We start from the raw sequence: 16335 nt of genomic DNA, 5'->3' as shown, positions 1-16335 counted from the left end.
CCTTACAGGTGCACTAACTGCCCTGGTCTTCATTCACTCTGAGATCGGAACTGTCCGGTATATCTCGGTGAGAAGAAGATCCATGAGGTCAAGACCCTTTCCTACCAGGAAGTGCACCGCAAGTTCAATTCTATGAATGCATCCGCCAAGACGCTAGACTACACGAAGATAGCACAGTCTTCCAGGTTCGTCGTTTACATCTTCTAAACCGGTTACGATCGCTGTGCCCAAGGTGGCTGTTGCTCCTGTGAGCAAACCCGCAAAGAGTAAAAGCTTGAAGGGGGGACCACCCCACTTTCAACAACAAACAAGTCTGTGCTGGCTGGGACTCCTTAGCCGCCACAGCAGGGGGGAAGGGGGGAAAGGCCAAGTCTCCCCCTCACAAAGAGGTCGGCGAAAGCTGTTCCCAAGCCGGCGGAGGCGGCATCGTCGACCAGGGCTGGGAAGATATCTCCCAGCCCGTCTAAACAAGAAAAGAAGGCGGAGAAGCGGAGCGCCCTTCCTAGGTGCTCCCACAATTCTCCTGCAAAGGGGAAATCATGCCTTCCATCTGGAGAGTATGAATCAGTGCCAGCAGGTGCATTGAGCTTTCCTCTACATCTACGGATGTAGATTTTGATGTTACTGCTTAGGTTTTAATTATAACCTAACACACTTCCCTTTTAGTCCACACTATGGCACTGTTACAGTAGAATTGTAATGGTTATGATAGGCATCTTGCTGAGCTGCGCCAGCTAATTAGTGAGTATTCGGCAAGTATAGTCTGCGTTCAGGAAACTAATCTCAGACCAGGTCATCATACGGTCTTGAGAAATTTTCGACTATACTTGACAGAACAACATTATGCTAACCAGGCTTCTGGTGGCGTTGGCATCTTTGTCCGTTCTGATACCCACATCAAAGAGGTTCCACTAAGAACCCCGCTGAAGCTGTAGCAGTTTGCGTTCCATTGCCTGTCATAGCAAGTGTGTAATTTTTTTTTCCACCAGGCCAGCCTCTTGATATAAATGATGTAACTGATCTTACAGATCAGCTTCCACCTCCATTCCTCTTATTGGGCGATTTTAACGCTCATCACCCTACATGGAACTCTAAAACGCCTTGCCCCAGGGGAAGGGATTTGGAAACATTATGTATTTTGAATACAGGTGAACCGATACATTTCAGTGTACATTATGGCACATACCCTTGCATAGATGTTCGTCTATGCAGCCGAATGCTGGTTTCCCTGTTTCGGTGGAATACACGCAATGATCTCTGACAGTGACCATTTCCCCATTGTTGTTACTTTGTTGAAACAGAAATCTGTCAAGGCTCCTCCTCAATGGATTCTTAAACGTGCTGATTGGCCAAAGTTCACATCATTAGCTGTCTTTAACGATGTGACCAGGCGGAGCATAGATGGTGATATAAATTACATAACACAAGTTATTCTTGCTACTGCTGAGGAGTCCATTCCATCCTTTTCAAGGACTTCTCGCCGAAAACTCGTTCCTTGGTAGAACGAAGAAACTGCAGCAGCTATGGCTGTTGCGCTCATAAACACTATCGTAGGCAGTCTACTGTAGCCAATTTGGTAACATTTAAAAAATTCCGTGCTAAGGCACAAGTTCTTATTTGAGAGAACAAGAAAGCTTCATGGGAGAGATATGTGTCATCTATGATGTCACAGACCCCATTATCTCAAGTGTGGACTAAACTTTGATGTATTTCGGGTGTACAAGGATCATCTTCAGTACCGGTAATTTCCATTGCAGGCAGTATTGTCACTGAACCACTCTTGATTGCTAACTATCTAGCCAGTCATTTTGCGGATATGTCTGGCTCCAGGAATTACCATCGTAATTTCCTCGCTCTGAAGCGGGAGGCAGAACGTCATCTTCTCAGTTTTGCCACTCAAGTTTCAGAGGACTATAACGTACTCTTTATGGAGTGGAAACTCCGCAGCGCCTTGACGCTTTGCAAGAACATGTCTCCTGGACCAGACAATGTCCATAACCAGATGTTGAAACACCTCGGTGAGGATAGTCTGATGTATCTCCTTCGTGTGTTTAACCGAAGGGTGAGAAACGCTGTGCCCCAGGGGAAGGGAGTTGGAAACATTAGTAAGAGTGCTGGATTTATGTATTTTGAATACAGGTGAACCGACACTTTTCAGTGTGTGGCGAGAGGGCATAGTAATTCCTCTCCTCAAGCCTGACAAAAATCCTAGGTATGTAGGAAATTAGACCTATTTGTCTTACTAACTGTTTGTGTAAGCTATTTGAGAGGATGGTAAATCGCTGACTTGTGTGGTGTCTTGAGGAAAAAAGGACTTTCGTCAGAGTACCAACGTGGTTTTCAAGCCGTTCACTCAATCGCTGACCACTTGGTACACCTGGAGAGTTCTATCCAGGATGCATTTCTCCAAAAACAGCATTTGGCGGCTGTTTTCTTTGAGTTAGAAAAGGCGTATGACACCACATGGTGATATGGTATCCTTTCAGTCCTGCATCAATGGAGACTCCAAGGTAACTTGCCGGTATTTGTTGCAAACTTTTTGTCCCTCTGTCTATTCCGTGTCTGAGTAGGGAGGGCATACTCACAATACCACGTTCAGGAAATGGAGTCCCACAGGGATTGATTCTTAGTGTCACTCTGTTCGCGAATGCCATAAATGGTATTGTTGCTGCTACTGGTTCAGCAGTAATACCGTCGATATATGTGGACGATTTTGCTCTGCACAATACCTCGTACAATATGGCATTCACAGAGCGACAATTACAACAAGTTATTAGGAGAGTGGAACAGTGGACTTTAGAACATGGCTTTCAGTTTTAAACCGCAAAGACCTCTGTTGTACACTTTTGCTGGAGGCGCATCTTCACTCCCATCCTGTGCTTTTCTTAGGGAATGTCACTCTTCCTGTAGTTGACACAGATTTCTTGGGCTCCTTTTCAATAGCAAATTATCGTGGGAGCCACGCGTGTGGCAGTTAAAAGTGCAGTGCACTAAGAAGTTGAATATTTTGAAGTTTCTTAGCGGCACTACTTGGGAGGCAAACCACACGGTGCTCGCACAATTTTGTAGGTCACATATTTTATCCAAGTTAGACAATGCCAGTGCAGCATGTGGATCAGCAAGGCTAAGCGTCCTTGTGAAACTGAATAGCATCCGCCACAGCAGGGTCAGGTTGGCAACGGGAGCTTTTCGTACAAGCCCTGTTACTAGCCTGCTCGCCGAATCTGGTGTGCTGCCTGTACACTTGAGGTGCCAGCAAATGCTTCTGTCCTATGCTGCAAATTTGCGACAGATGCTTCTTTACCCAAGCTATCCTTGTGTATTCCACAATGGAAACAGTTGGCTGTATGCTGCTTATCCTTGAGCAACGCGGCCAGTTGGAATATGCTTTGATAGCAGCCACAGATCGTTTATTGTACCTTCGGTTCCCTGTCTTGTCAGACACAAAGTGGGATACCTCCATGGATAATATGACAACCTGAAATAATCCTAGATCTGCACACTGGCCCAAGGGAAAACACGGACCCCTCGATTTATCGGAGGCTCTTCCTGTCCGTTGTTGGCTGGTATCCAGATTCAGTCGTCATTTATGTGATGGTTCAAGGGTAGAAACAAAAGTGGGCTGTGCATTCGTTGTCAACAATACAGGTTTCTTTTTCCTTTACCAGAAGTCTGTAGTGTGTACACAGCAGAGCTCTAAGCTATCTGTGAAGCTCTGCGGTACACGCTGTCCGATGAGCGCCGGCACTTTCTGCTGTGTACTGACTCCTTGAGCTCACTACAGTCTATTGATACATGTTTCCCTTGGCAACCTCTGGTGCAGTGGATCCAGGACCTGCTGGCCGGGTGTTTGGATGGCGGCACCAGAATCGCGTTTATGTGGTTCCCAAGCCACATGGGTGTAGAGGGAAACAAGTTAGCTGAGAAGGCTTCTAAGGAGGCTGCTACATGGCCCCCGTTGCCTAACAAGGTTCCAGCAATGATATTCACTCTCAGCCGAGATATTTGGTTGCATCCTATTGGGAGATGGAGTGGTAGGCTACTCCACTTCCAAATAAGTTGAGAGCGATAAAAGTATTAACTAAGGTATGAAGGTCTTCCCTTCGGGCTTCTCCGAGGGAAGCAGTGGTATTATGTCGTCTTCGGATCGGCCACAATATAGAACGCACTCATATTTACTAAAAGGAGAACCCCCTCCGGTATGCACTTGCGGCGATTATCTTACTGTGATACACATCCTTACAGAGTGCGTGGACCTGGCCGATCTGCGCTGTAGTCTAAAACTCCCGAATACCATCTCCCTCATCCTACGAGATGACGAGCAGTCAGCAGACCTTGTCATCCGTTTTATGAGGGATAGTGGTTTGTTTTATCGCATATAAATGTAGTGTTTAGTATTAGTCTTTGTATTATTGTTTACTACACTTTATTAAATTGACTCTGTTTTAGTTTGTGTTTGTATATTTTAATGTGTTTTTTAAAATATTAATTTGCATGATATATTATTGCATTTTAAGGCAGTGCGTTATTCTACCATAATCTGTCGTCCATCATTTTACCGAAAATAAGCCATTGCGAATTAGATCCACTGGTTATTTCAAATTCTCAATCCTTGTTCATTGTTGTCTGTTTTAAATTCTAGTCACTGGATACATTTAAACTTTTAATTATCATATTGTCGTTCTTCTCGTACCATTAGGGGCCGATGACCTTAGATGTTAGGCCCCTTTAAGCAACTAGCATAATCATCAACATAAAGGGGAAAAACACAAATTTCTCAATATAAAGGAAACTAACCTAACGCTAGAGAGAAGTGGCATAACTTACATAATCCAAGTTGGCTGCATACATTGTTGTCTAGTATGTGTAGAAAGGAGAAACTAAGCTTGCTTTTTACATCTGAAATGGTTACTAGTGGTTATTACTGTTCCCTTCCTAATCTATTGATAATTAATAATCAGTTTACTAATACATGTGACCGAAATATACACAGTGTGGTAGGCCTACATCCAAACTTTTAGGACATACTCCTCTCGCATAGATCATTAAAATATTTTAAGTGGACATGGGTCCAGATCTACATGGGAGACATACAGGAACAGAACGTACTAGCATACCCCACATAAAACTGTTCCTTATATGAAATGTTCCAAATGCCCTCTGTTAGCATTGATACATGCATCAACCCATCATCGCACTGAATCCTAGATGCGCTGATGTATAATTGAATACTTTACACACTCTCCATTCTGTCTTCTCATTGCCATGTTAGGTTCCCTTGACATTGGTGATCACTTTGACGAACACCATTCCTGTCCATTCTTTAATACTTGTCTGCTATAATGTTCATCTACTCTCAGTACCTTTGTACTTTGCTTTTGTAAAGTTCATTTTAAGATCTTGTAATGATGGTGGTCATTTCTCAGAATATATTGGAGGTATGTAATTTTTCAGACTTAACTATTCTTATTAGTTTATGACTAACATGTATTTGAAATTCCTGACTCATTGAATTTGTTGGTTGTTCAGATATAAGACTACTTTAGGATTTGTTAGGCTACTGAAGATCTTGAACTTAGTTTGTTTATATTAATTTGCTGCCCTATTTCTGTCTATTTGAATGCAAATTATATTTAACTTATGCTTTATTTTAATGTTTTCAGGTAACTTAGAATGTCAGACCCTGCAGAGGAGCTAGAAAAAATCAACCGGAACCTTCTTCAGCAGCTGGAGTGTCCAGTGTGTACAAATTATCTACTTCCTCCTATCGAACAGTGTCAGAATGGTCACAGCATTTGTCAGCAGTGCCGAGTCAAAGTCAGGCACTGTCCATCTTGCAAGGTGTTATTCTGTGGGATAAGGAATCGGTTTGCTGAGAATATTGCTGAAACATTGCCATATCCATGTGAAAACCAGAATGCCGGTTGTTCTGTAACTGTTCTTAGCAAATATCTTTTGTTACATCAGCATCGTTGCCAATTTAGAATGCATCATTGTCTTGCAGGGAAAGGTATGGGATGTCTTTGGAGAGGTCAGAAATCCCAGCTTGCACGACATGTTAAATCGGAACATCCTGAACTGTGTATAATGGGAAGTAAAGCTACTTTACGTGTGCCCATGTTAGGTGATCAGAATGCATCTGCGAGTTATCGTTTAATGTTTGCTCATGGTGAAATGTTCTGGCTCAGTGAAAAACATGAACAAGATAACAGCTTATCGCTGTATGTAAAATATATTGGTCCAGAGGAAAGGGCTAAGAATTACAAGTACCAAATTAGATTTGTCTCTCGTAATGGCAACCATGAATTAATAAACACTCATGTCACCCATTGTGACTTTGAAGACATCAGTGGACGTTCACAGGGTGTTAACTTAAACTATTTCCTCATACAACCATACCAGGATGATAATGCTATGCTCACTTACACTGTCAAGCTGTTGAATTGTTGGTCATCATCCTATTTAACTCTGTCAATATTCATATTCATTGTCAGTGTATTTCTCTACCTGATTACCCAGCAGGATTTCTATAGTTATTCTTGGTGTGATGAGATGTCTGATACCAAATCTGTAGCTTTGCAATTATGATACTGTATTTTTTTTTTTAATTCTACAGTCACTTTATGAATTCTCAGACAAATGTCTTGTGATGTGAAACTTTTATATTGACTGGCTGAAAGACAAAGCAGCTTTAGGAAATAATGTGTCTTTTTAGATTATTGTAAGTGAAGATTATTATTTTTAATCTTTCACATGGTTATTGTGATAAATACAAGCCAAATCTAGGAATTGGTGTTGTCTGTAAGTTAACTGCACTTCTGTTTAGAAATTTATTGATTTTACACAGTAAAATTTTCTCAGATTGATATAAATCAAGAGAGAAGTTTGAGAAATTGTTGTTGCACACAATAATCAAACTAGCGTTCTCTACAGATGTTTCTGTTAAAATAGACTCAAATAATATTAAATACATATATTTTCTATTTCTTTTTATTTTCATTTGGATCCTCCGTGAACATAACAAATTTGTACATGTGAAAATGTACGGTACTTGAATGAAAGTAGCAGAAAATACCAGGAATACCAGAGTAAACTTACTCTAACTAAGCAATTGATTATAAATTCAAGTGCCAAAAGTTTGATGAAAATGCAGTTTCATTGCCCAGATAAATCCATTGAAACCAATTGGTATCCAACCTCTGTGTAAAGTAATATCAGTTTAAGCATTGATATGTAAATGAGTGACATATTCAGAAAGTAGAAAAAGATTGTGGAGCTTATGAGACAGCATTAGAGAAGAATGATGGACTGCTTTATGTCCGATGGATGGATAACTATGGTCACAATGATCTCTTTTTCATGTGGTTTACAAGAAGTAGGTCAAGTGAAGAGATTCCCACAGCAGCAGAAGCGAAATGTAATGGTAGCTAGGCCAAGGCTGGTCACCAGAATACAACATGTTTATGGGAGGTACCTACCAGATAGATCAAAATGACATGTTTATGGGAGGTACTGACCAGATAGATCAAAATGTTGCCTGCTGTTACACTGGGATACTAGGCAAAAAATGATACTGGCTTTTGTTTATGTGGTACTGACCAGATGGATCAAAATGTTGCCTGCTATTGCAATGGGATACTAGGCAAAAAATGATACTGGCTTTTGTTTATGTGGATGCTAGATGTGGGCATTCAGAACAACTGGATTTTATACAATAAAGTAAAAATACAAAGAATTGCTCAGTTGGATTTCAAAAGAGAAATGGCTACCATGTATCTCCACAGATACCAGACTGCCAAAAAGAATTGGAAGACCAGTAGAATTCCACTTCCATTGCTAGATAGCAGCACAATCAGAATGTCAAAATTGATGGTACCACATCAGAAGGTCTGCACCACTAGCTGAGGCCATATCCAGCTAATCCCATTTATTTCTGTGGTCACTGGAGTCACCCAGGCTCATTTTGGTTTTGGCTGGGAGTTTAAGGCTTCCTGACACCATGTGATGTTTTCAGGTGAAAGTTCCAACCCTGGATTGATTGGGATTCGAACCTCAGCAGTCCAGATAGAAGGCCAGTAGCTAATCCACTGTGCTAATCATACCCCTCCCCCACAATTCTTCTTCATCATCATCATCATCATCATCTTCTTCTTCTTCTTCTTCTTCTTCTTCTTCTTCAAGGAGTCATAGTTCTTAACATTTCAGTCAAGAATTTTCTGTGCCTTGTCCTCTGAATCATTAACTGGAATACAAAAAGAACTGCTGTCTTTGTTGAATGTTCATTTGGTTGTTATTAAGTTGGTGGAAAAGTTGATGAGGGCAGATGTTTCATACTTAACAGAAGCCAGTAGTGTTACCGGTAACTGTATGTAGGAAATCTTCAGGCCTGCTGTGGTAAGTTCCTTATTAGTATTGTCAACAGCATAGAAGAGTAGCTTATAATATATAGAGTATATACAACTTCAACAAATGTGAATTATTTTAACTCATTGAGGTCGAACACCGCATGCTGTATGGGCTGTGTCATTTATTGTGGAGAATAAAGCCTGCATGGCATACGTTCTCTGGTTTTCATTCTTGTTACTACGAAAGAAATGTACTTTTTGCCTTGATCGGCACTGCAGTATAAGATTTGGTTCGTATAGTTTTTGTAAAAGATATAGATGGCAACAAACTACAATTCTACAAATCATATTCTTCCTTCCAAATCATGTCAGAGCTGTGTCGACTCGACAGCAGTGTAAACGTAATGGTAGCCGCACACAAACATAGTCTAAACAACAGGATTTGTACAGAAACCACCACCACCACCACCTCCTCTTTCATAGATTTCTCTCTTGTACAAACAATTCTGAATGGCCTTAAAATCAAATAAACTCTATGTAAGTCATATTTTATTAATTTTGAACTTAAAAAAAATGAAAAGTTACTGATTTCAATCCACTATTTCCATGGTAAGGGATCTATCAGTTGTGTGGCAGGTTTTACAGATATGAAGTAGAAAGTATGAAGTAAAATATAGGCTACTGAAATAAAAAATGATCTAAGTTCAAAAATAGTATTTAATTTAAAAATCCAAAATTAATGAAAAATGGCCAGTATGGTGGATTAAAATGTACGAAAGTGAGCAAGACCTCAGTGTGTTAAGTCAGTTGTTCTGCACAGTACTTTTAAGAGAGGCCTGAGATGTTTTCAGAGGCAATTATGTATATGCCTATAGATCTCAAAGGGCTTTATTTCTAACATTGTCAACCTCAATATCCATGCCAGTGTACATCTTTTACTAGTTTCTATAATTATCCTAATCATAGCACTTACTATAGTTTGGAGACCGAATCTTATTTTTTATAATGTTCAATGTGTTACCATTCCAGGGGAATATTGAGAAAATATCATGCGAGTTGCATTTTTAAAAAATTCATAGAGTTATAGATACTAGAACACTTGGCATATAAACTTGAATCCACCAGGCTGTGAGGCATCTGTATTGCTATTTACATCAGCAAAATTTGGATCTAAGGAATACTGAGAAAGTATACTTCTAACTTATGTTGATAATGTAAATGATAACAGCATGAGCAAATGTAAAATTTAGTCAACATTTGATATTTTTTCCTTGATGCTTTTATGACAAACAAATATTTACCACATCCCTTTCAGACCGTGTACGCACAATTGTGCAGGTTTGTATTTTATTTATGTCTGAGCTTATTTGACGTTTTCTTGGCACTAGACCAGACTGCAGTGCTTGTGCGGGACACTTAGCATGTACTTCTATCTATCTATCTAGCTATCTATCTATCTATCTAGGTGTTCTGCCTTATGGCAGGTCTTGTCATGGGATGAACCTCTTCCACTGTTGCCTGTCCTGCGCCAAGTTTTTCATGTCCGAATATTTATTTCCTTGGATATTGTCCAACATTTGATATTTTTTCCTTCCTTTTCCTCGTTTGCCTTTCACCATTCCTTCTATTCCTTCTTTCAGTAAACAGTCCCTCCTCAAACAATGTCCGATCCAGTTCATTTTTCTCCTTCTAATGGTTTGTAACATACTTCGTTCTTCTCCAACTCTTCGTAATACCTCCTCATTCCTTACCCGGTCTTCCCATTTCACTCGTTCTATTCTCCTCCATACCCACATCTCTAGTGCCTCCAATCTTCTCTCATCTTTCTTTCTCAATGTCCAAGTCTCTGCGCCATACAGCGCTATGCTCCAAATGTAACACTTGGCAAGTCTTTTCCTCAAATCTTTGTTTAGTGGTCCACAAAATAATTTTGATTTTTTCCTAAAGCCTTCTTTTGCTATGGCAATTCTTTTCTTAATTTCTGTTGTGCAGTACATATCATCTCTGATCATACTTCCCAAATACTTGAAGTTACTGACTTGCTCTATTTCTTCTCCTCTTATACTAATATGACAACTTCTACCTTTTCCTCCAATTATCATACTTTTGGTCTTCTTATTAATTCTCATTCCATATTCTTCTAGTTTCATGTTTTATTTAGTACTTGACCACCAGGGGGCAGGAAGAAGAGTTTAAAAATACAGTTCCTTAGCAAGATGGCAGGAAGCAGTAATGCCTAAAGTAAGTATTTATTTATTGCATTCATATTAATCTAGAAGCTTTACTGAATATCAGAATATAATCAATGAGGTGTGTAAATTGTGTAGCAAACGTAAATTGTGAACTTACAACATCGTACATAATACCATGAGGTTTTGAATGTTGTTACGGACATATGTGCGGGCTAGGTTTCCTTACAGGCAATGCATGCAGGAGTGCTGGGTGCTGTCACAAAAAGGACTGTGAAAGCAAAGTTCATACTCTATATGAGAAATGTAATGTATAAGATTTTAATTGTTTAAAATCGTTCCACACTGTTTATAGAACATTTGATCATGTACATGTGCATATTCACATATACTGAGTTGAATTTTTTATTTTTTGCAAGTAATGAATGAAGTCCTGACACGCACAATTTTGTGGGTTCTGTTTTTCAGCCGATAGTTCTTATTTTGTAAAATAAAATGTAAAAACATGTATTTGAGAGCATTTTAGTAAGTTTTTGATGTTTTGACACCTCCAGATTTCTTTCAGGTCTGGCGACACGTTGCTGCTGCCAAAAGGGCAGTAAAAGCAAAACTCTTCCTCAATGTAGAAAATGTAACGTTTACTTGTGTTTGAACAAAGATTTAATATTTTAAAATTATTCCCCACTGTAAAATTGAACATTTGATCATGTACATATGTATATTCACATGCATTGAGGTAAGTTTTCTTTTTTGTAAGTAGTGAATTAGGTCCTGACACACACAATTGTGCGGGTGCTTTTTTTCAGATGTTAATTTTTATTTTGTAGAATAAACTAAAAATATATGTATTTAAGCATTTTAGTCAGTTTTTGACGTTCAAACAAAAATTCACACCGCCAGTTTTCTTTCAGGTCTGAAAGGGATATAAACATAGGATTTCTGAAATGGAAATTCATGTCCGTACAGTTTGTAATCTGCATAAAAGAGGAGCCCCTGTGGCTGTGATCATATGTCACATTTCTCAGAAATGACAAATAAACACAGCCTTCAAATATAAGAAGATAGAATCATAGTTTCATAACATTCTATTTACAATTTTTTCTTGTTCTCTGTATAATATGTGATAGAATTGTGATAAGCTGCTGACTGAATTACTTCTGGGATTTTATATGATGCACATAGTCCTGAAGACTATTTGGTACCTGCAGTTCCTTAGAGTTGTTTCTTGACATTTAAAGGAACATTTTGTTATGATTAAAGAATGAGCAAATGTAAAATTTAGTCATAACCATCAGCTGTCCTGAGAATGGCTTCATGTTTCACTTCCAGGCACATGTCAGACCACCCCCTTACCCAATTTCATTCACCATCATTCATTTCATTTTCAATAGCTCCATAACTGAGGTTGACATCAGGAAGGGCATTCAGGCATAAAAATATGCTGTATAAATTCATATCACCTCTTCTCCAACACCATATCAAGAAATGGGATAAGGGGTAGACATACATATAGTAGTCCTGGTGAATCGTGTTTGAAAACTTCAGTTCCTTAGAGTTGTGCATCTACAATTTTTATTTTATATTTTATTGTTCTATTATTTAAGTTTTTATTAGTACATTTTTGCTGTGATATTACCATTAACATGAATGTTTGTTGTCCATTTTTCAAAACTATGAATTGTAAAGGGTACAGGAAATCAATATACTATATATAAAATTTGTACAACTTGAAATAATTCCTTTTATACAGGGTAACCTTGAAAAAGGCTCTAATATTTAGAGAGGAGGCAGCACGCAACAAACGAAGGAAAAAAGATTCCATGAACATTGGTCGCAAACCCAATATCTTTGGAGTAATAGTCCACTACCACTACCATCAATGAACACTCTGTCTTTCATCTACTCTTCACAACATGTACTCGATGTGACTGCCACACATTACAGTGCAGCCTTCCACCCATCCACTCTGCGTCACATGGAATTATGGATTTGTTGGAACATCCCTGGCTGTTGCCGGATTGCATCACAGGCATTGAACACGCATTCTCGTAGTATCCTTTTATGGGGAATGCATGCACCATGGTCTTAACATGTCCACAAAGTAAAAAACTAAAGAGTTGAGTTCAGACGAACGGACAGACCAACGTGTTGGCCCTCCCCTAACAATCTGTCGCTCACGAAAGATCTGTTTTAGGTGTCGCCTAACACTATGATGAAAATGGGCCAGTGCCCCATCATTCATGTACCACATTTGCAATTGTTTACGACCATTGATTTAGTAGGAATGTATTTTCGTCTTTATTGCATATGACCCTCCATAAATTATTGGAACATCGTGATCATTAATCGTAGTTGTCGCGGACCATAACTTCAAAGGTATTGGTTTGCGACCAATGTTTATAGGACCTTTCTTCCTTTGTTTGTTGTGTGCTACCTCCTCTGCAAATATTGGAACCTTTTTCAAGGAAACCCTGTATATTCTTGGGTACAGATTGCATACAGCGCTCTATGAACTTGAGTTGCAAATTCTAGGAGAGTGAGTTTCAAAGGGTTTCCTACTTCATCGAAACTTTAAATTTCATGAAATCGTACATACATACATACATACATACATACATACATACATACATACATACATACATACATACATACATCTTCATTATAGACTGTTATGCCTTTCAGTGTTCAGTTTGCAAGCCTCTGTGAATTAACTGAACACCTTCACAATCCTCTATTTGTAACTAGCTCTGTGATCTTGTTTAGTTCCTAGTGAGGTTATTTTGTCCATTTAAATATGGAAATATATGAGAAATAGGACAAATCTACTGGGGGATTTCATGCCCATTGTAGAAAATATATACCTTGATTTTGTGTTCCTTATGCAGTGACCAACACTTTTGACCATCCAAAAATGTGATTTTTAATTTTTTTAAAATTTTAAACTGAACTTTTCTCTTTATAACAGTGCAAACTTTTTGTTAATATCTCCAATACCTTTGGAATTATGACCAAAAATCTGAAGCCCTGTCACCCAAACAAGCCCTTTATTGGTAAGTTTTTTTTTTTTTTTTTTTTTTTTTTTTAGTTTGCCATAACTTTTGTTTTTCAGAACTGTTTCCCTGATAACTCTACAGGTTTTTAAGGTATTAAGATGAAATTTTGCATGCATGTATATTTCATAGAGAAGAAGATATACTAGAATTCTTGAGCTAGCTTCATTACTTAAGTTAAAATGAATGAAAAATTGACTAGGCCTACTTGAAAATAACTTCATGAAAAAATATTGACGCTTAATGGACTTCATTAATTCTAGCACATGTAGTTTCATTTCATCATTAGTTGTATCAAACCATTTGTCAATCAAGTTTTTTATTTATACTCATTTGACAAGGAACTCCAGTAGCAGAAGACACTCCGCCTAATCTTCGAAGATTTAAGTAACATAAACGACAGTATTGAAATTGTTTCTTTCCAAAGACGTTCAAGGATGACTATGGAACAGCATAATACTGCCATATATTTGTCATGCCACACTACCGACACTAACTTGTGACAAAGATCAGCACGTCTCTGAGATGTGGCCTGGCTCTTCGGTCTCGGCGGCTGACCTATCTCAGACGATATTAAATGACAGTGGGTTAACGAAATTAAATGAAGCTTGATTCTTTTCATCATACGTGCCCTGCACGTGCATTGTTGCCGGGAAGACACAACATAAACTCCGCCAAGATTAAAAGGTTGTCCAGAGAAACAAAATTTTCTGTACACTCTTTCACAACACTCGTTCATTTGTCAACTACACTTGTGGAAATTCTAAGTTCCCATGGAGGGTATTAGATATTTTTCCACCAATAGGCTTCTGATAAGTTCACCTGCATACACCCCAGTGTCAGTGGGTAGGGTCTGACACATCCCACTCTGAAGAGTCTAGTGTCAGACCTAAGACAAAACGCTGGTTAATAGAGCAAATGCCTGAAAAGCCATACATCTAATTTTTGATCTGAACTACACTTGTTTTAAATAATTCTATGTATTCGCACGTATACTCGTAGCTTCTTCTAGTTGAGTAATGGAAAGGAACTAACAAGTGCAAATGAAGACATATACAGAAAGACGAGAACATTGAAAGGAACACATAACAAATCAAATATTTTAATGGCATTGAAATTATGTGGAAGTGCTTTACATTTAAAAAAAAATCTTCATGCTTTATCTCACTTTACACCTCTGAGGCTTCTTAAATGTGACCCATTCATAGACTTTTAATTCTTCATCATGCCTTATACACTCAACACAGTTAATGAAGAAGGCATTGGTGAAACTTGAAACTGAGATAAGATAATGACACCTTGTCTCTTCTAATTCACAAAGCAAGTCCTCGACAGCCATTGTGGATCAATTCTTTCTGCAGTTTTTCAATTTGGGTATTAGTTTCAGAAGATATCCGCAGTGGAAGTATTTTCAGGCTGAAGAATTTTGTTGGACTCTTGATATTATTCCAGTTTACTAATTTAAGAACTTCAACCACAGCAGAGAACTAGGATCTTCAAAGAATAATTTTAGCACATGGGGGACATCGATCTGTTGACAAGATATAAGCTTTCAAGCCATCACACATAATGTATGTAATGCATTTGAGTGCTGGTAGTATTGTTTTCCACCTTTTTTTAAAAAATGAATGAAGGTTTTTGCATTCCTCTTTTTCAAATGAACAGAATTCTTTCGAAGACTCTGTCCTGATAGTTGAATGTGTTGAAGTAGTGGAATATCTTGTGTACAGTGGCTTCAAACTCTTAAGTGAATCTGATGCTGTCTGAATACTGTTGTGAACGGCATGTGCACAACTGGAATTTCCAGTTATTTGTCAAATTTTCTATCTCTTTTTGCAAAAAGAACTCCCTGTGGGTGGGGGGCGCAGACGAAGAATACACCCACGGTATCCCCTGCCTGTTGTAAGAGGCGACTAAAAGGGGCAACCAAGGGATGATTGTATTAAAACCATGAAACTACTTGTGATGAGTACCACCACGCGGGGAACACGATGAGTCACTTTTACTTGCGTGTAGTACCACTATGTTCAGTACCAAATGGGTTTGTGATTAGTAGCAAAAGAGTACGTTGCCGGCTTTTACAGTACCTGTGATTGGTAGCACTATATGAGCGACACCATGGTTCTGGCTTACCTATGATTAGTACCCACTATATGAGGAACACCAAGGGATAGCGCAAGTCCCTGTGGTTAGTACACTTACGTGATGAAAGCCATGGGTTTGCGTTTCCTGTAAATGGCGCCGCAATGTGCGAAACCCCATAGGTCTGTATTACATGTGCAAATTTCATTACCTGTGAGTAGTACTGTAATGTGTGGAATACCGCGAGTCTACACTACTCTTGATTAGTACCACAGCATGACAAATACCATGGTTCTACTTTCCTAGCGATAAGTACCATTATGAGTGACCGATGACTTGGATTTTGGACCCCTTTGGACTAAATGCATCATTGATTATTATTTTTGTGTTATAAATCGTAACTACTGAATTATAAGAGGACTTCACCGTCGTGTTCACAATATCACGTTTATTATTATCAACAATACACACACGTCACAGAGTAAAAAGGGCAACTATACAAATACAAAGAATACATAGATATTTCGATGTTGACGTAACCAATGTCAATCCGCGACATCCTCCCCACCCTGGTCTATCTCCAAAGGGATGACCAGCTGCACTGGCCGAGTAATGAGCGTGTTGTCAGGCTGCCGCAGAACGACCGTTCTTGCATGTCCGTCTCTTCCT

The 16335-nt window shown here is 38.9% G+C and overlaps 1 protein-coding gene across 5 annotated transcripts in view; it reads left to right on the top strand.

Annotated features, from left to right (window-relative positions):
- Positions 1–10883, top strand: part of LOC136858007 (E3 ubiquitin-protein ligase SIAH1A) — a 39121-nt gene extending 28238 nt beyond the window's left edge. For all 5 annotated transcript variants that reach the window (XM_067137193.2, XM_067137194.2, XM_067137197.2 and 2 more), the window contains one exon: positions 5664–10883. In XM_067137193.2, coding sequence (XP_066993294.1) covers positions 5674–6588 — 915 coding nt within the window. In that variant the 5' untranslated portion in view covers positions 5664–5673 and the 3' untranslated portion in view covers positions 6589–10883. The remainder of the gene's footprint in view (positions 1–5663) is intronic.
- Positions 10884–16335: the final 5452 nt, after the last annotated feature.

This window comes from Anabrus simplex, chromosome 1, assembly GCF_040414725.1.
Source record: "Anabrus simplex isolate iqAnaSimp1 chromosome 1, ASM4041472v1, whole genome shotgun sequence".
Classification (NCBI taxonomy): Eukaryota; Metazoa; Arthropoda; class Insecta; order Orthoptera; family Tettigoniidae; genus Anabrus; species Anabrus simplex.
This window is presented reverse-complemented; position numbering and strand designations above follow the sequence as displayed.